Source organism: Saimiri boliviensis, chromosome 15, assembly GCF_048565385.1.
Source record: "Saimiri boliviensis isolate mSaiBol1 chromosome 15, mSaiBol1.pri, whole genome shotgun sequence".
In the NCBI taxonomy this organism is placed as follows: domain Eukaryota; kingdom Metazoa; phylum Chordata; class Mammalia; order Primates; family Cebidae; genus Saimiri; species Saimiri boliviensis.
The window spans coordinates 33,167,710-33,190,825 of NC_133463.1; the positions used below are offsets into that span (position 1 = coordinate 33,167,710).

At 38.7% G+C, this 23,116-nt stretch overlaps 2 protein-coding genes across 13 annotated transcripts in view; one reads left to right on the plus strand and one right to left on the minus strand.

The window, feature by feature from the left end:
• The first annotated feature begins 535 nt into the window (after window positions 1-535).
• Window positions 536-8,310, plus strand: RBM12B (RNA binding motif protein 12B). Of its 9 annotated transcripts, none has more exons than XM_074386859.1 (4): window positions 560-710; window positions 877-944; window positions 4,187-4,235; window positions 5,133-8,310. In XM_074386859.1, the coding sequence occupies exon 4, from the start codon at window positions 5,161-5,163 to the stop codon at window positions 8,164-8,166; it is 3,006 nt and encodes a 1,001-aa protein (XP_074242960.1). In that variant the 5' UTR covers window positions 560-710; window positions 877-944; window positions 4,187-4,235; window positions 5,133-5,160; the 3' UTR covers window positions 8,167-8,310. The 9 variants fall into 9 exon arrangements, with proteins under 9 accessions (XP_074242963.1, XP_074242960.1, XP_010347708.1 ...); XM_010349406.3 differs by having other exon boundaries at window positions 560-695; XM_074386862.1 differs by lacking the exons at window positions 560-710; window positions 877-944 and adding an exon at window positions 536-553.
• Window positions 8,311-13,572: 5,262 nt separating this feature from the next.
• CIBAR1 (CBY1 interacting BAR domain containing 1) overlaps window positions 13,573-23,116 on the minus strand; it is a 28,607-nt gene continuing 19,063 nt past the window's right edge. For all 4 annotated transcript variants that reach the window (XM_074386865.1, XM_074386867.1, XM_010349408.2 and 1 more), the window contains 2 exons: window positions 16,015-16,134; window positions 13,573-13,838 (listed from right to left, as the gene is read on the minus strand). In XM_074386865.1, the coding sequence (XP_074242966.1) occupies window positions 13,755-13,838; window positions 16,015-16,134 (204 nt within the window). In that variant the 3' untranslated portion in view covers window positions 13,573-13,754. The remainder of the gene's footprint in view (window positions 13,839-16,014; window positions 16,135-23,116) is intronic.

The following is a 23,116-nucleotide window of genomic DNA, read 5'->3' on the forward strand; positions in this document are numbered from 1 at the left end:
CTCCTGCCTCAGGCTCCCGTAGCTGGGATTACAGGCGCCCACCACCATGCCTGGCTAATTTTTTTGGTATTTTTAGTAGAGACCGTGTTGGCCAGGCTGGTCTCGAACTACCGACCTCAAGTGATCCTCCCGCCTCGGCCTCCCAAAGTGCTGGGATTACAGACGCGAGCCACCACGTCCGGCCACAGGAGCTTTTTTAGAAGATGCTTTATGCCGCATAGTAATGCAACACTGAAAAGACAAACCGTCTTTTCTCTGCTTTTGCATCTTTTTCCTTAACTTCTAGAAATCCTGAAAGTTTGTCCACTGCACTTCGACAGTTGTCTACAGAAGATTTTCGGTACACCTACCAGCTGAGCCCTGACTCTGTCTCCGAATTTCTCACGTTTTCAAAGTTGATGTCCCTGGGCTGGGCAGAATCTGAGCATGCGCAGGAGCTCAGCCAACCGCAGCTCCGTCTCCCCTCCTCTCGCAAGGGAAGGCGGTGAGCGGCAGCGCGCGTGCGCAAGCGTGTTGGTAGGTTACGCGGGGAGAGCGCATGGGCAGACAAACGGTACGTCCGTTTGTCCGGGGTTGAGGGGCCGTGGGCGCCATCTTCTTCTAGGCTCACTGAGGGCTCTGCCTGTTCTTGGGAGGCTGCCGCGACGAGGAGTGCCCTCAGCCTCCGGCCTTGTGTGTCCGACTCGGCAGCAGTGGTGTGTGTTTGCCAAGTGCGAAGCAGTTCCCCTCTGGGCGCCGCGGGTGGGGAGGGCTGGACGACCAAGCCGGAAGAACGGGGAAAGGCGGGGCCGGCGGCAGCCCGGGGATCTAGCGTAGCGCCTGCAGTTAGGGCACCCTCTTTTCTTGCTAAAACACCGACTCTCCCTTTCCCGTCAGCTTCCATGTGGTGGTGTATGTGCGCTTCCCAGGGATCTTGAGAGTGAAGATCTCGAAGGATTTCATAGGTATTTTTTTTTTCTTTGCTATGTCATCGTAGTCAGTGGTGGCAGAAAAGCGCTGCAGGCCGGGCTCGTTAGGCTTGAGAAGGGCAAGTGTTCTCAGTTAGATTTGGGGGCAATTCACCCTCTGGCGAGTTAGGCTGGAATGTTTACCCTTGAGACGGCATAACGGAAAGGCACAGAGGTTGGGCGGTCCAGGTTAATTTGAAGGCTGATTTTGGCTGAAAGTCTGGCGACAACATCGGATCCCACGTAGCAACTTTGGCCTGGCGCGAAAGAAGGAAGCTCTGACCCGTGGGAATTGTGGACAAAGGCTTTTGGCTGTAGAATCGATGCCTTCGGATGATTCCCGTTTGAGGATGATGGATGTTGGGAGAAGTCCTGTGCCCTGTGGATTCGTCTTCATTTACAATTCTTCTTAGGGACTATGGCTCTAATTGGTTATACCTTTGGTTTTTATTTTAAACATCTGCATTATAAAAGGTGGATCATCACGAATAATTATGGGTTGGTGTAGATGATTTTCTGCAGGGGAAACTCACATTTAGAATTTGAATGTGCTACATCATGACTTTGGGCTTTACGAAGTAGTCACAGAGTTAAAAAAAATTCTTTCCCTTACCATATCTGGAAAATGAATTTTTCTTCGTTAGTTAAAAATCAAATGGATCTGAGATATTACCTATTCAAATTCAGCCTCCCTCTCCTGTTTCCCTCTCCGTATCTCCTTAAATCTTGATTAGAAGGTGCACATTACATATTGTTTAGTTATGATGGTGATTAAGTGGGATGAATCGTTTGATAAAAAAGCAGAGTTATTTAAAATGCGCTTTTATTTCACTGACTTACTCAAATGACCTTTTAGGGACTCTCTTTTTGTAGAAATTTTAACAGATTAATGTCTTAAAATACATAAGGCACAAAAATACTTTTTGCATTCATAACTAGGAAAATTTTAATTGCAGAGTACTTTAGGATAATTTTTGTGTTTTGCTTTTGTGTAATTTAGTGTGTTAAGAGTAGAATTTCTGGAGAATTTGCTTAAGGAAATAGCATATTGGAAACAGAAGTGCCCATTTTGAGAGCTGGTCTCTTTTAGTTGGTCTGCAATGTGTGTTACTGCAGAGGCATAAATGGTACATTACCCTGCTGTCTTAAGGGCAGAGAAGTTTAAGCATTAGTTGTATTTTAACTGTGGCAAATGAGAATAAAGTTTTTAAAGAGTCTGCATGAATTGGAATTCATGAGATTTGTGCTCAAACTATGTAGTTAAAAAGATAGTATTTAAGTTAGGTAGGATAAATTATTAGATTTTTTTTGAATTTGAGATATAATTATTCCTTGAAACGTCTCTAATTTCTCTTGTAGATGAATTTATGTTCCCAGGGTAAATCGCTTTAAAATTTTTAAGAAAGCTTAGGAGAGACAAAAATACGTATTTCTTATGGTGCTTTCTGAAATATGTTAAAAGTAAAAGAGTAGCTAAGCCAATTTGCATAGGAGGGAGTCTTGGGACTTTAATGTGGATAAATATTCCAGAAACCATTTATAGTTTTTGTTGAAGTCTTGGTCTGGATATTGGTTTGTTGAAGAAAATAGGATTTTTTAATTTTTTGTTACTGTGCAAATAGTTTAATAGCAAACTTCATTAATATTTTTCACATGTTGAATGTGTGAAGTAATTTGATGTTTTTGCTAGTTTAGCTTCTGGTTAATATATGGAACCTTTTTAAAGGAAAACAGACGTCAGTGCATATGTCTTCAGACCCCCACTTTGGGGAACAGTGATACTTAAGTGTAAGTACTGGATTAAAGCCACATTTGTTTGTACATTAAAAACATGTAAATTATGCCAGGTGCAGTGGCTCATAGCTGTAAGTCTTAGCACTGTGAGAGGCTGAGGCAAGCTGATTGCTTGAGCCCAGAAGTTCCCTATCATCCTGGGCAACATGGTGAAACCCTGGCTCTACAAAAAATACAGAAATTAGCTGGGTGTGGTGGTGTGCAGCTGTAGTCCCAGCTGCTTGGGAGGCTGAGGTTGGAGGATTGCCTGAGCATGGATAAGTTGAGTCTGCAGCGAGCCAAGATCGTGCCACTGCACTTCAGCCAGGGTGACAGAGTGAGACCTTGTCTCCTCCCTTCCCAAAAGTGTAAATTATAATGATTAGTTTGGCAAGTCTTCATGAAATAGGTTGGGTATTCCTGAAAGTATTAAACGCAAATTTCTTTAAAAAAATACTTTGAGATTTTTCAGTGACCTGGTAATCCCAGTATTCCAAATTTATTTTTACTTTTACTTTTCTGCATTGTCATTTGGGTTTCCTTAGCAGAATGCGGAATAGTTGTTTGAAATGGAAATCTGCTATTGCCATTATTAATATTAGCATTATTATTAGCATTTTCTGTTTGGCTTGAGATGAATTTTAATAGTTACTATTTTTGCAGTAAGGAGTGGTATTGAGATTTTTGACTTTAGGGATATTGTGGTATTTACCTTAATTCTACTGGCATCATGAAATTTGGTCCTGTGTGTGTAAGTGTGAGTTGTTTATACAGACCTTTAAATTGCATCCAAACAGTAGCCATAGGTTTGGATTTATTCTTTTAAAAATTGATTTTTGGATTTCAGGCTTTGCTGTTTTATTCATTTATTGTATCATTTTGAATGGTTGCTTTAATTTGATTTGGTTGTATGTTTTGAAAGGGAGAACAGCACGAGAGTTGGATATAAATATGAACTAGATTTGTGGATTTTCATGTGGCAAAATGATTGAAGTTCTTTTTTCTTTTTTGAACTTTTCGTACTCTTGAGATTTTACTTGTAGAACAGTTTTTTGAGGTAGATGTAAAACTTGTCTACAGCAAAATATGTAGACCCTAATGATACAATGCAGTAAACCTTGGTAAATTTACACGCCCATGTAACTACTACTGCATTCAAAATATATAACATTTCTGTCACTCCTTTCTTCATGCTACTTCCAATCAAGGAGCAGTTGTTCAATTTTCAGCAAGTTTTAAATTTTTAAATAATTTTTATGTGTCTATTTGGATATTGTATCTCCTTTTTGCAGAAGGATGATTAATTTCCCCTTGGAACAAAAGACCATTTTCTAACACCTGTAATTGTGGTTCCTTATATTGCTTCACTTTTGATAGGTAATTCTGAAATGGATATCCTAATCTGGCGTTGTTTAAGATAAATTACAGGGTTCAAGGATTAATTATATTTCATTTTCTTTCCACAGTTAAGTTGCTTTTACAGAATTAACAGGTCTACAAGAAATTTAAAAAAAGGTAAGATATCCAGAGTTTAAGGCTTTTTACAGAGGCTTGACAAAAAAACATGTGAAGTAGAATAGTATATCTAGGTACCTATGGCTTCTGTTCTTTTTTTTTTTTTTTTTTCCTAAAGACAGGGTGTTACTCTGTCACCCAGGCTGGAATGCAGTGGTGGCAGAGTTGCAGCCCATTGTATCCCCAAATTTCAAATTCCTGGGCTCAAGCAGTCTTCCTGCCTCAGCCTCCTGAGTAGCTGGGACGCACTACAGGTGCATGCCACCACATCTAGCTAATTTATTCTTTTTAGAGACAAGGTCTCGCTCTCTTGCCAAGGCTGGTCTTGAACTCCTGGCGTCAAGCGATCCTCTTGTCTTGATCTTTCAAAGCCTTGGCATGAGCCATCATACTGGCATGAGCCATCATACTGGCCCTGGCTTTTGCTCTCTGTGTTTGGCCAGTGGTAGGCAATTTATGATGAGCAAAAATTATATACTAACCATAGACGACTTTTCTAAATATGCAAAATTCATTGCAGTTGATAAAATGCTTTAATCTACAAAGCTCTCATGTTTCAGTAGAAGATAAGATTCTAAATGAGTCTGAAAGTAGTTTGGTCTTTGAAGCAGCATTTGGCAGATTTACAAAGGAAGATTTTTATATTTTTGATGTTCCCGTTGTATAGAATAGGTGATACGAAATGTTTCTTCAAGGTAGTTGGTTTATTTGTATTTTTAGATGGGAGAAAGTTTATTCCTTGTTTTGTTTAATAATTAGATATGATCAGTATTTTTGTGAACTTGTTTTCATTTATAAATGTTGAAGGAAGCAGGAACCAGGTAATTATTAAACTTAGTTTGGGCTAAGGTACTTCAAAAATAAGACTTGCTATTATGTGTACCTTTTTGTCTGCAGGTCATTATTGCTGTGGTTTGAGCTCAGCATGGCTGTAGTCATCCGTTTACTGGGGCTTCCTTTTATTGCGGGGCCTGTGGATATTCGTCACTTCTTCACGGGATTGACTATTCCTGATGGAGGAGTGCATATAATTGGAGGGGAAATTGGGGAGGCTTTTATTATTTTTGCAACAGATGAAGATGCAAGACGTGCCATAAGTCGTTCAGGAGGGTTTATCAAGGATTCATCTGTAGAGCTCTTTCTTAGTAGCAAGGCAGAAATGCAGAAGACTATAGACATGAAAAGAACTGATCGTGTAGGAAGAGGGCGCCCACGATCTGGGGCATCAGGGGTTGGCAGCCTGTCTAATTTTATTGAGTCTGTTAAGGAAGAAGCAAGTAATTCTGGATATGGCTCTTCAATTAATCAAGATGCTGGGTTTCATACTAATGGTACAGGACATGGTAATTTAAGGCCAAGAAAGACAAGGCCATTGAAGGCCGAGAATCCTTACTTGTTTCTACGAGGTTTGCCTTACCTAGTAAATGAAGATGATGTACGTGTCTTTTTCTCTGGTTTGTGTGTGGATGGAGTAATTTTCTTAAAACATCATGATGGCCGAAATAATGGTGATGCCATAGTAAAATTTGCTTCCTGTGTTGATGCTTCAGGAGGTCTTAAATGTCATAGAAGTTTTATGGGTTCAAGATTTATAGAAGTAATGCAAGGATCAGAACAACAGTGGATTGAGTTTGGTGGTAATGCAGTTAAGGAGGGTGACATTCTTAGGAGATCTGAAGAACATTCTCCACCAAGAGGAATTAATGATAGACATTTTAGAAAACGGTCTCATTCAAAATCTCCCAGAAGGACACGTTCTCGTTCCCCTCTTGGATTTTATGTTCACTTAAAAAATCTGTCCCTCAGTATTGACGAAAGAGATTTAAGAAATTTCTTTAGAGGTACTGATCTGACTGATGAACAGATTAGATTTTTATATAAAGATGAAAATAGAACAAGATATGCCTTTGTGAGGTTCAAGACTCTGAAAGACTACAATACTGCTCTGAGTTTACATAAGACTGTTTTACAGTATCGTCCAGTTCATATTGATCCAATTTCTAGAAAACAAATGCTGAAGTTCATTGCACGTTATGAAAAGAAGAGATCAGGTTCACTAGAGAGAGATAGGCCTGGACATGTTTCACAGAAATACTCTCAAGAAGGTAACTCTGGCCAGAAGCTGTGCATCTATATAAGAAATTTTCCATTTGATGTTACAAAAGTTGAAGTGCAGAAGTTCTTTGCAGACTTTCTTCTTGCTGAGGATGACATTTACTTGCTTTATGATGACAAAGGTGTTGGTCTGGGAGAAGCATTAGTGAAATTTAAATCAGAAGAACAGGCCATGAAAGCTGAACGTTTAAACCGACGAAGATTCTTAGGGACAGAGGTGTTATTAAGACTTATATCTGAGGCACAAATGCAGGAGTTCGGTGTAAATTTTTCCGCGATGTCCAGTGAGAAGATGCCAGCTCGCTCACAATCACGTGAGCGAGGTGATCATTCCCATTTATTTGACTCAAAAGACCCACCAATATACTCAGTTGGTCCTTTTGAAAGCTTTAGACATCAACTAGAGGACCTGAGGCAACTAGATAACTTCAAGCATCCCCAGAGGGATTTCCGGCAGCCTGACAGGCACCCTCCAGAAGACTTCCGACACTCCTCAGAAGATTTCAGGTTTCCCCCGGAGGACTTCAGGCGCTCCCCAGAGGACTTCAGACGACCTCGGGAAGAGGACTTCAGGCGGCCTTCTGAGGAGGACTTCAGGCGCCCTTGGGAGGAAGATTTCAGGCGCCCTCCGGAGGATGACTTCAGGCACCCTAGGGAGGAAGACTGGAGGAGGCCCCTTGAGGAGGATTGGAGGCGGCCACTGGAGGAGGATTTCAGGCGGTCTCCCACGGAAGACTTCAGGCAGCTTCCTGAGGAGGACTTCAGGCAACCTCCTGAGGAGGACTTCAGGCGGCTCCCAGAGGAAGATTTCAGGCGGCCACCCGAGGAGGACTGGAGACGGCCCCCAGAGGAGGACTTTAGGCGGCCTCTTCAGGGAGAATGGAGGCGACCACCCGAGGATGACTTCAGGCGGCCCCCAGAGGAGGATTTCAGGCACTCCCCTGAGGAGGACTTCAGGCAGTCACCCCAAGAGCATTTCCGGAGGCCACCTCAGGAGCATTTCCGGCGGCCACCCCCGGAGCATTTCCGGCGGCCACCCCCGGAGCATTTCCGGCGGCCACCCCCGGAGCATTTCCGGCGGCCACCCCCGGAGCATTTCAGGCGGCCACCTCCGGAGCATTTCAGGCGGCCACCCCCGGAGCACTTCCGGAGACCGCCCCAGGAGCATTTCAGGCGTCCGCCTCAGGAGCATTTCAGGCGCTCTCGAGAGGAAGATTTCAGGCACCCACCAGATGAAGACTTCAGGAGCCCTCCCGATGAAGACTTTAGGCACCCACCTGATGAGGACTTCAGGAGCCCCCAGGAGGAAGATTTTAGATGCCCTTCTGATGAGGACTTCAGGCAGCTCCCAGAGGAAGACCTTAGGGAAGCTCTGGAGGAGGACCCTAGACTTCCTGACAATTTTAGACCTCCTGGTGAGGATTTTAGGAGCCCTCCTGATGATTTCAGAAGTCACCGCCCTTTTGTGAATTTTGGTCGCCCAGAAGGTGGCAAGTTTGATTTTGGGAAGCATAATATGGGAAGTTTTGCTGAGGGGAGATTTATTACTGATCCAAAGATAAATTGTGGTTCAGGTAGAGTAACTCCTATTAAGATCATGAATCTTCCATTTAAAGCTAATGTTAATGAAATTTTAGACTTCTTCCACGGTTATAGAATCATACCTGATTCAGTTTCAATTCAGTATAATGAGCAAGGCTTACCTACAGGGGAAGCCATTGTTGCTATGATAAACTATAATGAAGCTATGGCTGCTATTAAAGATCTAAATGATAGGCCAGTTGGGCCCCGAAAAGTAAAGTTAACTTTGTTGTAGAGAGCATTTCTAAATTCAGTTATCTTCCTTGCAGTATTGATAGAGTAAAATACATGTGTTTTTAAAAGGTTTTTTTTTTTTTTTTTAAATCTAGTGAAATGTATTAATTTTGACCTGTGAATAGAACAAATGTAAATAGTAGAATGTGAATCTGGTTTTCTTTTGCTTGCAAATTGCCATTCATTTTTTTTCTAATTTAAAATTATACATACTGTTTTTTTCTTTGATGGTGAGAAATAATTCCCTGAGTTCATTCATTTTTGTTGATGTCATGGGTAAGCTTCAAGACTCATTGAAGTAGAGTTGTATTTGGGGAAGATACATTTCACTTTTTTTTTTTTTCATTCTGAAGTCTACATTTTTTACTCAAACTATGTAAGGAAATAGTGACTGGTTGTTCAGGTTTGGCATTTTCATTGCTACCTGCCTGCAGAATTAATGCCCTCTTCCTTGTCTGAGATATTACTGTGTTAAGTGTCCTGTTAATTATAAATAGTTCAAAGTGGACAGTCAACTTGAAATTTACTTATGTAAAAAGCTTAGGTGATTCTTAGGGTTTCCATGTTCAAAACTTTACAAAGTTTTATAAAAATAAAATTGCAACTTAATAGAGCAACTAATTAACTTGTATTTGTATAAAAAGAAAAAAAATTGCAGCTTGATATTGTGAAGTTTTTCAATAGCTTTATTAAACCATATTTATCGTGGGAGGGACCAGACATTCTATAATAATAATGTATAGTGCTGTGTGTAATTCCATGGTTTCTTCGACGTCTTAACAAAATAAGAATAATACAACACACTCAAAAGACAGTAAAGTAAGAATCTAATTGTAAGTACAAGGGGACTCAGGCTTATGCTGGGAAGAATCTGACAGATGGTATAGTTTGTTTTTCTAGGAGGGATCTACTGATGAGTCACATAACTTGCATGTAATACTAGGTTCTCATTTTTTAGCTTCAAAACTTTGTATCCATGCAAAGACTCCATAACTAAGACTTGTGTGGTTGAATTTTGACTTCTTTGATATTCAGCATTTATTGCATAATTTCTCAGATAGGGAATTTGATTTTCTATACCCATAATAATATTTATAGCTAACATTAGGCACTTACTATGTGCTAGGCACTGTAAGCACTTTATATGCATAATCTCAGTATTCCCTATGAGTACAGGGTTATTTACCTCTATTTCACAAATGAGATAATGAAGTGGGAGATTAAGTAACTTGCTTGAAGTCACAGGTATTAAATCATGGGGCCAATTTCAACCCAGACCACTGACTCCAGTTCATGCTTAATTTTGCTGCCTTTTTAAAGTGGTATTTTAAATTAGGAAGACCATGCTAATGATACTTGCAAAGATAAGTGATATTTTCTTATTTCAATTATTGGTTTAAGATTAGCATTAAAAAAGGTAAAACCAGCATGCTCAAACATTGTTAATTAAAAAAATAAAAGACTTTAAAAGTTTCTTTATATTTAGGATTTCTCTTGGGATATTCACATTGTATGTTACTGGCTTCTGTTTCAGAATTGTTCATTTTATTTAACGTGATTGACTTTGGTTGGCCTTTTATAATTTACGTAAAACATAATTTTCCTCAATTCTGTAATCCAGATTTAACACGTTGAATAAATAAGAATATAGTTGAATTTACATATGGTAATTTAAGGCTATTGCATAGGTAGAACACTTTTTAGTACCTATACGTATCTTTGGTGTTACTTTTCAGTCATTTAAGGAAATCTAAGAAAAATCTGATTAAATTTGTCTTTGTTTTAAATAGTGAATAAACAAAGTCTGCTCACTATAGAATGAATAAACAGGTAAATTTGATATGAAAAAGCACCTCAGTATGATTCTTTATAAGCTTGTAAGTAGCTAGGGTAATGTTAAATTGTTTGGAATATTGAAACCAAGCACAATGAAGAAAGAAATATTTCTAATTGAGCAAAGATTGTATAGATGCTTCATTTGGTCAGCCATCTTGAATAATATATGAAAAGTTAAAAAATACTTCTCAAATACAAAGGAATAAAGCTAAGAAGCTTTACATGAGAGATTACTTATTGTGGAATTGGTTTTCAAACTGGGCTGGGGTGGCAGATAAGAGCCTGGCTATAGTAAACATAAGCTTTGTAGTTATATTTTATTTTAAGAGCTAGAGTCTTGTTCTGTTGGCCAGGCTGGAGTGCAGTGGTCTGATAATGGTTCACTGCAGCCTCCAATTCCTGGGCTCATGCTGTCTTTCTGCTTCAGCCTCCTGAAAGCTGGGACTACAGGTGTGTGCCACCTTGTCTGGCTAAGTTTTAAATTTTTTTGGAGAGACAGGGTCTCTCTGTGTTGCCCAGGCTGTTCTGGAATTTCTGGCCTCAAGCAGTCCTTCCTCCTTGGTCTCCCAGAATGTTTTGGGTTTGCAGGTGTGAGCCATTGTGCCCAGCCTTATATTTTGATTTTTAAATTAATGTGAATATTTCCTTTTACTCCTTAATATAGCAGTGTTTAGTATTTTTAAACTTCATTATAAAAAGTTTATTACAGAAAGTGGTATATTTTAGTTGGAAGCCATCTTTGCACATCTTTCCCCAACTGTGCCTTTAGTGGTAAGTCAATAACAAATTGACCATGGCAGGAGTATTTACACCATAGAAATTGATAAATGCAGCAAATCAAGGCATTCCCCTCCCGTTGTTCCCCTCAGAGAGCCAGCTTCCCAGCACCTCATCAATTTCAAACATAAAAATAAATTTCCACGTACACATCACTCAGCTTCAATAATTATCATCTCAGCCAGTTTTTCCTCTTATCCTGAAGGTATACTGGAGGCATATTCTCTAGTCTGATATCCAGTGGCATTTGTCTTAAAGCCATACATTTTTGTCTAGAAGTTATCTAAAAAAATGTAGATCGTGTCTAGAAAGTCAATCTCACAACCAAGATAGGTAAAAATTATATTAGGAGTGCTTTTCTATCAATTTACTGAGAACACTGTTCAGAGCTGTGGTTCTTGAGCCATGTTACCGCCTGTTAAGCAGTGACCTTGCTGTTTTTGCAGTAAATATAAGCTTTTATTGAGCTGTATTAGATACTATGTGATGTATAATTATGAATTAACTATTATTTAATTTTGAGAATCCTAGTACATGTACTACAGGTCAAGTATTCCTAGTCTGGAAATCCGAAATTTCAAATGGTCCGAAAATCGCAAACTTTTTCTGTGTCAACATGATGCTCAAAAAATGCTCATTGCAACATTTGAGATTTCAGATTTTTTGGGTTAGGAATGTTGAACTGGTATAATGCAAATACTCCAAAACTTGAAGAAATCCAAAGTCTTAAATACTTCTGGTCCCAAGCACTTCAGATAAAGGATACCCAATTTTATTCCTAGTTTGGAGATAATGGATAGGGAGACTTACAGGCTGGGTTGGTTTGATTGGTTGCCTATTGTTGTGGCAGTGGGAAGCAAGGAATGGTTTTTTACATTTTTAAGTGTATTTAAGTCTTAAATGGTTACATAAGTACCCTTCTAATAGTCTTGAATTTGCCTCAGCTCACAAAGTAAAAATATTTACTATCTGGCCCTTTAAAAATGATACCAGACCTAGGTTGGCAGATAGTAAAATATTTAATGGTCTAATTAATGAAAATTTTACATTAATGAAAGTATTTTCATGGATAGTATTCCTTTTGTTCTTAAAGTATTTCTTTGAGGTAGGCAGAATGTATGTTTTATTCCAGAATTATTGTTTTATGCAGTTTTAACTTTACCAATAAGGCAAATAATGCTCAAGAGAAGTTGCTCTTCACATTTAGGAAGCAGCAAGATACAGTAACTGTTTTCCCTGAGATTACACCACCAAATTTAAATACTGAGTGAGAAAGCAGTAAATAGCCAATGATACCTTCTTCTTAATATCTATTGGCCGGGCGCGGTGGCTCATGTGTGTAATCCCAGCACTTTGGGAGGCCGAGGCGGGTGGATCATGAGGTCACGAGATTGAGACCATCCTCGTCAACATGGTGAAACCCCATCTCTACTGAAAATACAAAAATTAGCTGGGCATGGTATAGTGCGTGCCTGTAGTCCCAGCTACTCGGGAGGCTGAGGCAGGAGAATTGCTTGAACCCAGGAGGCGGAGGTTGCAGTGAGCCGAGATTGTGCCACTGCACTCCAGCATGGGTAACAAGAGCGGAACTCCATCTCAAAAAAAAAAAAAAAAAGAATATCTATTTAGGGTTTTTAAATGTTTTAAATATTTACAAAAAAGTACTGAAATAACTTTGTCACTTAGGACTGTTCTCAGGAAAGAGTGCTTTGTTAAGAACAGAGCCATGAATGACACAGTCAAAAACTTTCTAGAAAGTATTTTTGTTATGAATAATTGCATTTTTGAATTATCTCAAATGATTTTATAAATTCTTTAACTTTTACATGCCTGTCTGGTATCCATGAAATAAAAGTATAATTACTTACCAAAAGAGACAGAAGCATCAGCTACACTGAAAGGCTCCAATTGTTTTATATTTTTCAGAAATAAAAGTGACTGTATACCCTTTTATTAACTATATGGTGGCTTGGTAAAATTCTTACAGAATTTTTCTTTTTTTTTTTTTGAGACACAGTTTTGCTCCATCACCAGGCTGGAGTGCAGTGGTGTGACCTTGGCTCACTGCAACCTCTGCCTCCTGGGTTCAAGTGATTCTCCTGCCTCATCCTCCCAAATAGTTGGGATTACAGGCATGTGCCACCACGCCCACCTAATTTTTGTATTTTTAGTAGAGACGGGGTTTCACTATGTTTGCTAGGCCGGTCTCAAACTACTAACCTTGTGATCTGCCGGCCTCCACCGCGCCTGGCCAATCTTATAGAATTTTTAATAGTTTATGGTATTCTATGATCAGGAAACATTTCACCAAATTACTAGCCTTCCAAAAGTTGCAGTATCATGTATAAGTATGACAGCAGTTTTAAAACCAGAGTCAGATTGAATGTGGCTTTTTTTACAGTTGAAATTTATGCTTTATGTGTATACATAAAACATTGATATCTTAGTGTCACATTATCTTTACTCTTTGGTAATACTCTTCTTGAAAAGTAAATTTACTTATCAAACGATAAAACAAAAATTTAGGGAAAGCATAAAAAAATCTTTGTTTCTTAAGGCTTCATGGAATATAATTACATGTAATCAGAATGATGACTTAGGACCCTTTTCTGGGGTTATGAAAGCATGGAGTCTTAACCTAAAAGAAGCTAAGTGGAATTGTTAGATCTTTTGGTGTCTGTCATAATGTACTATTGGAACTTCAAGTAGATACAGTGCATTAATATGAAATACTTTGAAATATACCATCTTTTAAAAAGAATGGTACTTAACGCAAAAATCACGTAACACTAGGTAGGATATTGAAATAACTGATGTGTAATATTTTTTCAAGCCTTCATTTGTGGTCAGCATAAGTTTCCATTAGTTGGTCTTCATTTTGAGGCTTAACATATCAAAGTGAATATAAAGTTCTACAATTTAGTCATTGTGTATTTCATGTCATTTATGATGAAAATGGAAACATAGTTAAGACAATTAATTTTCTTCTTCTGTAGCATCTAATTCTTCATCCTCATCATCTTCTGCTTGTTGATCCTTTCTTAGTCGACAAGTGGATACCTGTTAACAGTTAACATATTTTAAAAAATAAAGATACTAAAAAATTTTTACATGCTTGGTATCTTTTTATGCTATTATAGCGAAAGGCACACAACTATTTCAGAAAAATGTCCATATGTTGTAACTTTTAGTAGTGAAAATTCCCTATGAATTTTAAGCTTAGAAGTCAGTTTTTTCATTCATATTTTTTTGAATAACAATGTGTAATTAACCATTTGATTCTAGTTGGATAGCCATCAATACTTCAAAAATATCACCTTAAAAGTATAGACCCAGGTTGGGCGCAGTGGCTCACGCCTGTAATCCCAGCACTTCGGTAGGCTGAGGTGGGTGCGTCACCTGAGATCAGAAGTTTGAGACCAGTCTGGCCAACATGGTGAAACCCTGTCTTTACTAAAAAATACAAAATCAGCCGGCATGGTGGCGCATGCCTGTAGTAGTCCCAGCTACCTGGGAGGCTGAGGCAGGAGAACCACTGGAATTCAGGAGGCAGAGGTTGCAGTGAGCCGAGATTGTTCCACTGCACTCCAGCCCGGGTGACAGAGTGAGACTCTGTCTCAAGAAAAAAGTATAAACTCAGCATATTATGTTAACCATAAATTTTGGCTCACAAAAACAGTATCTGAGAATCATAAAATGGATGGCGAAAATAGAAGGATATTTCAGCTAGGGAGTGGGACAGAAATACTGATATAAAAGTAATGTGATTTAAATGGAATGAGGGTTGAGAATCTGAATTAAGTTTTAATTCAGATTAAAGTTAAAGCTTAAGTTAAAACTTAAGCTTCAATTTTAACCTTAAGTTAAAACTTAAGCTTTAAGTTGCTTGATTGCCACACGTGGGCTATGTTGCTTAAAACTTCTCTGAGGGTGATTATATCTAACCCAGGGGACATTTGGAAATGTCTAGAGACACTGTCACAATTGGGGCTGCGTGTTTATGTGTGCTACTGGCATCTTGCGGGTAGAGGCTGGGGATGTTAATATCTGCTTAATATCTTTACTATATACAGGACAGTACTCCGTCTCCTTCTTCCTCCCTGGTGGGCCCAATTATTTGTCCCAAAGTCAGTAGTGCTCAGGTTGAGAAACCTAGGGATAATGCATTCTAAAGTGCTATACAAGTGTTAAGGTAACAATATTAGTTGTAGTCAAAATGTTAATATGTACTATAAAAGTTAATTTATGAAATTTATGTTCAAGGCACTTAATGCTGGAATAATAAAAATACTGGGTTGGGAGAGATATACGTATAAAACAAATGCTTAGAGGAGAATCAAATGAAAATCAAATAGAAAATAGAAATGAGAAACTGTTTTTTATTTTATTTTTTTAATTAAGATGGGGTTTCACCATGATGGCCAGGCTGGTCTTGACCTCAGGTGATCCACCCACCTCAGCCTCCCACAGTGCTAGGATTACAGGCGTGAGCCACTGCGCCTGGCTGAGAAACTGTTTTCAAAATACAACTTTTATTTACCTAAAAGTTGTATACCTGAAAGTTGCATTTTGAAAACAGTTTGCTTAATTTTGTATTCTGAAAGCTAGATATGAAAAAAAGGGCATAGTATACTAGATCAGGGTTTGGCAAGTTATGGCCCAGCCAGCCTCCTGCTTTTGTAAACAGAATTTTATTAGAACACAGTCATACCACTTTATGTGTTTATAGTTGTTATTTATAGTTGTTGGGTAGAAACCATATGGTCCACAAAGCCTAAGGCATTTAGTCTCCACGTCTTACAGAAAAAGACCCTGCTCTAGATACTGGGAAACTCAGGCTTTCTGGATATAGAAAAAAATGAAATGATTTCTGTATTCAGCAAAAGCCCTTTATTGGTATAATTTGGTATTTAAATTTATATTTATAATTTAATCAGATAGATCCACTAAGTCTTGATAGATTGAAACCTAAGTTTTGACTTCAGAATCTGTGGTTTTCATACTATAGCAGATAACACATCTGCATTAGCATTCTTTTTTCACTTCTGCTCTCAAGTGTTATGCTTTATTACATATAGATTACAGTATAAAAGATATTTAAGAAATAACAGAGCTGCACCTAGGTCCAGGGAGAATAAGTTACATGTGTTGTGATGACTGAGGGGAAACATTTTTAGAACTCGACAACTCCAAAGGCAGCAGCTCAAATTCCTTTAGATTATGGTTTCCTACTCACCTGTCCTGTTCCAGATACACACTTAGCTGACAGTGATCTCTGAAGAGGTGACTTTGAATTTGCTCTTACAATATCTAAACGAGAAGAATAATCTGGTGCATACAGAGAATTTCGGAAAACCTATTGTAATGATAAAAATAGCATTATAAAGTAGATGATAAACAAAAGACAGTCAAGTTCCTTTTTTTTTTTAAATAACTCCCCCCAAATGGACAAAATTCCAGTTATTACAAATGTAAAACAAAAGACAAAAATAAGCTAGAGAGATGAAAGCTAAAAATTATGTTTGAATTATGTAAGATGATGACAGATATAAATAGTAATTAGTCATGAAACAATCATTTAAATGCTTTTGCCAGGAGAACTGCAAAAGTTCAGACCCTCAAAGAGCATGCAAGCTAGTAGGGAGGCTGCGGCTCGCACCTTTGATTCTTTCTGTTCCTCATATTCTCAACTCTTACCAATTTAACTTCACTGCAGTACTGCTATGGAAAATCACCTTAGAGTAAATTGGAGCCACTATAATTTATGGATTCCAACCTTAACTAGTATCTGGAATGTCATGACTTCTCAGTTCTCTTTCCTTAAGGCACTATTTCCAAATGTTACTCTTAAACCTGACTATCTCCATCTTTTCTATCCCACTCCCACCATTTCTCTAATAGACTGGTAGGTAAGGTTATCAGATGTCAATCTCTTCCAACTGTCCTCTTTTTCCTCAAGCTTTTTGCCCCTCCTTTTCCTTCTCCCTTTCTTAAAATACAATTCAGGCCGGGCGCGGTGGCTCAAGCCTGTAATCCCAGCACTTTGGGAGGCCGAGGCGGGTGGATCACGAGGTCAAGAGATCGAGACCATCCTGGCCAACATGGTGAAACCCCGTCTCTACTAAAAATACAAAAAATTCACTGGGCATGGTGGCGCGTGCCTGTAATCCCAGCTACTCAGGAGGCTGAGGCAGGAGAATTGCCTGAACCTAGGAGGCGGAGGTTGCGGTGAGCCGAGATCGCGCCATTGCACTCCAGCCTGGGTAACAAGAGCGAAACTCCGTCTCAAAAAAAAACAAAAAAAACAATTCAAATTTATTTCCAATGTGCATTTTTCTAACCAAAACTTCAAACCCAACCAACAAACAGAAGTTTTTGCTTTCCATAGGTTCCCTCTCCTAGAAAACAAGGTCAAGATCAGTCTCTCTCTTTTTTTTTTTTTACTTACCTCAAGGTATAACTTCTTAAAAACTTTGAATATTTGACTTCATCTCCATTTTTTTTATTTTTTAAGAAATTTCCATTTATTTTTCAACAAACTACAATTGAGCTTTTCACTTCCACTGAAATTGCTCTTGCCCAAATCATTAAGGTCTTTTTTTTCCCTCTTCCTCACTGACCCCCTTCCTGAAACTTACATGCTACTAAGCTCTTTCATTGTCCTAGCTTCTCTGTTCCTTTACATCTCCTTTTCTACTACTTACACCTAAAATATTTTTAAAGGGTTTCCTTTAGGCCACTTATAAACAATGCTGCTGGGCACAGTAACTCATGCCTATAATCCCAGCACTTTGGGAGGCCAAGGCAGGAGGATCACTTCAGCCTAGGCGTTTGAGACTAGCCTGGGCAACATGGCGAAACCACAACTCGATAAACAATTAAAAAAAATCAGCCAGTGGTGGTGGTGCATACCTGTAGTTCCAGCTACTTGGGAGGCTGAGGCAGGAGATTCATTTGAGTCTGGGAGGCAGTGGTTGCAGTTAACCAAGATCATGCCACTGCAGTCTATCCTGGGTGACAGAGCGAGACCCTGTCTCAAAGAAGTTTCTCTCAAAGATGTATCTACATTGTTAATGACTACCCTTCAACGAATCCCCTGACAAGCATACCCTGTGACAGCTGTATTCATGATCCCAACTATCTCCTGCTCTAGACTAGCACCGTCCAGTAGAACTTTCTGAGATGATGGAAATGCTTGCTGTTGTACGCTGTCCAAAAACATAGCCACTGGCCATGTGTAGCTACTAAGCACTTGAAATGTGGTTCATGTGGCTGAGGAGCTGAATTTTTAAATTAATTGAACTTTAAATAGCCATTTATGCCTAGTGGCTACTTTACCGAACAGTGTAGCTCTAGATTAGCTATTATAATGAAAGACATTATCCTTTACCTAGAAGAACAAGCTATAAGCCTGGGCATTCTCCCTAAATTTCTCACCTGACACTTTGAGGGGCTGATGCAGGCAGATCGCTTGAGCCACAGGAGTTCATAACCAGCCTGGGCAACATGGCGAAACACCATCTCTACAAAAAATACAAAAATTAGGCATAGCCAGACAATTCCAGCTACTTGGGAGGCTAAGGTGGGAGGATCATCTAAACTCAGAGGTCAAGGCGGCAGTGAGCTGTGATTCTGCCATTGCATGCCAGCAGGCAAAAGGAGGAGACCCTGTCTCAAAAAAAATAAACACACACACACACACACACAGGTTTCTCACCTGAGGCACTTTTATTGACTCTACATACCTTTTATAGCTTACTTTTTAATTTAAGGCCAAAATAAGTTATTGCTCTCTTTCTTTTAGACAGGGAGCCACTCTGTCACTCAGGCTGAACTGCAGTAATGCAGTCATGGCTCACTGTATCCTCAAACTCCTGGGCTCAAGTGATTCTCCTGCCTCAGCCTCCTGAGTGGTCCCTCTGCCACTCAATGCAGAAGGACCACAGGGGTACTCTGGCTAATTTTTTCTTTTTTTGTACAGTGTCTTGCTATGTTGCCCACGCTGGTTTTGAACTCCTGGCCTCAAGGAATTCTGCTTCAGCCTCCCATAATGCTGAGATTACAAGTGTGAGCCACCATGCTCAGCCTGTTTCTTTATTCTAAAACTTTTTGTGGCTCTTGACTGTAAATGCAGAATGTAAGTTATACTATGCCTTTGCAATGCTGGTTCCTTAGCCTAGAATTACAGCAAACTTACTTGTCCTTCAAGAACAATATAAAAACTCCATCTTTCTTACGCTTTCCCCTATTGTCTTAGTAGCTCCTACTGTTCACACCCTCAAGTATTGCTTTTAACTCAGTGTTTTGTAATTGATTACATTATCTGTCTCAGCTAGTCATAAGTTCTCTAGAGCAAGGGAGCCCTGTTTTATCTATGCAACTCCTCCCTAGCAAATGGAAGATGTTAATTAAATTCACTTTTGCCAAATGAACATCAAATGAATGATATTCATTTGGCAAAAGTGAATGATCATTCATGAATGATGTTCATTTGGCAAAAGTGAATTTAATTAACATCTTCTACTGGAGGTAAAAGGAGACCCAAATTAGGGGATGGCTACACAGTCCTTTAAGAGAACTGTGAGACATGAAAGGAATCAAGGATAAAAGATAGGAAGTGAGACATGTATTTTAAAGGAATTCAGGGATGCTAATTAGGTTAACAGGTTACCAAGGACCGAATTCTATTTTGGTGCCAGACATGGAGCACTGACATCCTAGTATGATATAAAAATGCAGTGACTCATTAATCAACTGGTATTTGGAGAAGATATATTTTTGTTAAAACGTTCCTTTAACTTTTCTAGCAAAGAAGGAATTTAAAGTGGGAAATGAAAAGCAGTATGTAACTCTTGGGATACAAGTCTATACCAGTTAAATATTTATTAAAATTAACCTTTTACTTCAGTTTTTTGGCAATAATGCATTTTCCAACATGGTCCAAGATCTCTTCTAAGAGTGAGTCTCAAGATCTGAATGTGCTCTGAAGTTAATATAGAGGTGACCTCACAATACTTATGTGAAGAACAAGTAAGGTAAAATGGTTTGTGATATAACTAGAGGTGTCTAACTACGAAACACTGGCTGCAGCTGGAATAAATCTCAGTGGTCCTTATAAAGCATGGACTGTCTGGAAGAAAAAGCAAGTAATTTCTCGGTCTTTTTCTGCATGTTTTCTTTACTTCTTTCCAAGAAACCTTGTATTTACAGGATCCTTCCTCCTCTTGGTAGCTACCTGTTTGATAGTATATCAGTTATATCAATTAGTTACTTCCCCCCGTCCCACAATTCTCCCCAGACTGCTCTCTCCATAGTTGCTATGTGGCATAATAAATAGTTTATGCCCATGGTTCTTTGAACACGTGCTTATGCCCTATATTGTGTTGTTCTGTTTTTTTCCCATTACACACCATGATTCTTCAGTTATGTTGTTTTAAATATACTGTTCTTTCTTTAAAACACAAAGGTCCTGCCTCAGGACCTTTGTGTATCTATGTATGCCCTCCACCTGAAAGTTTTTGCCCAGGCATCCTATGCATCCCTCAAAATTCTAATTAAGAAATCACTCTGATTCTCCAGACTATTTAGAATCCCATCACACACAACACACTTTTTTTTTTTTTCTGTATGGGACTGGTCATATAAAAAAAATCGTTACACAGTTGTTTTTTAGCGGGGGGATCTGAATTGCCTGGTAGATTTAAAGTTACTGCTTTGACTAACTTGGACCATTTCTAACTTAGAATGCTAAATACTTCACATTTAGAATGGTGCTTAGTGTATGAGGTGCACAATAACAGTTGAACAAACACTATATGAGGTAAGTACTACAGTATCTACATTTTAGAAGGGAGGAAGCTGAAGAGTGAAGAAGTGAACTTGCTCAGTATTACTTCACTAGAAAGTAGGGGAGATGATATTAAACACATCTACCACATACTCCTGAGACCTTTAGTTTTGCATAGAGCTCTTCTCCCACAAAGAACTTAGATGGCTGATTAAGAGTAGTGATAAAAGAAGTATTGTGAATGTCTAGGACTTCTGGGATGAGAAGGAAAATCTTGGGGACTGAAGGACTTGAAGGAACTTTAATGTCAGTTAACAAATGGCATGTCAGAGGTATTAGAAGAATTAAGACCTCTGGGATGAGAAGGAACATCTTGGGGTCTTAAGGGCTTGAAGAAACTTTAATTTCAGGTAACAAATAGCATGTCAAAGGTACTAAAAAAAGAAGAATGACAATACTGATAAAGTGGACTACAGTCTTGAAGGAGCACTGGGGGATCACTTTTGAATCTGCCAGTCAATGCAGTGTTACTTCTTGCAGGAAATGGTTAATGTCACTCATCAAGAACCATACTTCTGGAAGTCCAATGTAGAGAGAATTAAAGTAATATGGACTTTGTAGTCAAACTTGTGGGTTGGACTTCCAACTCTGCTGCTTACTAGCTATGAGATCTCTGGGAAGTTTCTTAATGTCACTGTGCTTCAGTTTTCTCATCCATAGAAATGAGAATAAGTATTTTTATCAAAGTTGTTGAAAGGATTAAAATATTATAGTTAAAATGCAAAGATCAGTGACAGATGAAAGCTTGATAATTTTTTTTTTTTGAGATAGAGTCTCATTGTGTCACCCAGGCTGGAGTGCAGTGGTGTAATCTCAGCTCACTGCAACCTCTGCCTCCCAGGTTCAAGTGATTCTCCTGCCTCAGCCTCCCAAGTAGCTGGGATTACAGGCACCCGCCACCAAGCCCAGCTAATTTTTGTATTTTTAGTAAAGACAGGGTTTCACCATGTTGGCCAGGCTAGTCTGAACTCTTAACCTCAGGTCATCCACCTGCCTTGGCCTCCCAAAGTTCTAGGATTACAGGTATGAGCCACTGCGCCTGGCCTTGATAATCAATTTTTAAAAGCTGGAAATGAAAAGGAGTGAAAGTTAAGAAATCTTAGCTGTAGTATTTTGAAATAACACTTGGAGAGTCATTATTGACAAATAGAGAAATATAAATATGTATATATAACTAATATAAAACAGATTTGTTTGGAAACATACACACATACTGTAACATGTACTTTTCTTCATTTACTTTAACTTACGTTCTGGTTTTACTTAAGTTTCCTGGAGCCCGTGGAGTAATGGGATGAGAAGGCTCAGTGGATCTCTTTACTGACACTTAAGATACAAAAAAAATTAGGCTGGGCGCGGTGGCTCATGCCTGTGATCCCAGCCCGTTGGAAGGCCGAGGTGGGCGGATCATGAGAATTGTCAAGACCAGCCTGGCCAACAGGTGGTAGAGATGGTGAAACCCCATCGCTACTAAACATACAAAAATTAGTTGGGTGTGGTGGGAGGCTGACGCAGGAGAATCGCTTGAACCGGGGAAGTGGAGGTTGCAGTGAGCCAAGATTGTACTCAGTTGGGTGACAGAGCGAGACTCCGTCTCAAGGGGGGAAGAAAAGATACAAAAAAAAAAAAAAAATTCTGGGATATTTTATTAATATCCCATATTTTATTAATACAGAATTTTATTTTATTTTATTATTTTATTATATTTTATTAATACAGAATTCTTGTTGTATGTTGAGATTACATGGCTTTTTTCACTTCTACCTTAGAGATGAAATGGGGAAAGTATGTCTTGAATAGTTTCCTTCAGCATAAATACTTTCATACCTTTTTTTTCCCCTTATGGAAGGTAAGAGGGTTGGATATTTACAGAATTGCTCATTGAGGACCAGGCTTTGATACTTACTTGCTCTAATGTTAGTTGGCCAATCAGAATTATTTGCATTTAATAAAACCATCAGCATAAAGCAAGCCTACATAACCTACATTTATTTAATAGCTTAGTGATTAAGTTACACAGTCAGAATCCTGATTCTATTTACTAGCTAAGTGGCCGCAAATAAGTTATTTCAATCTTCTAAGCCTGTTGCTGTAGTTGTAAAATGAGAGTTAGAGCAGCAACTACCACCTAGGATTTTGAGGTTTGAATGAGAAAATGCATCTAAAGCTTTGGGGATTGTGTATGACATAAACACTCAAATGTTACTGAAGTCCATAAATGTTAATTATTTTTTAGCACACTTAAGTGGGCCTATATCACCAGTCAAAATTATACACAATATTTTATTAAATGGCTTTATGCAAATTATGTTTTGCTAGCTATTAATAAATTAACTCTGGAACTTTTGCCCTGGTTATTTTCAAAAGTTGAAAATAAATGGAAAATCATAAAAGTTCATCTGCTTTGGATTACACATAATAACCACTGTAGTGTTCAAATTTAAGATATTAATCACATACAAACTAATGTTCTTTTTAAAATATTTCCACA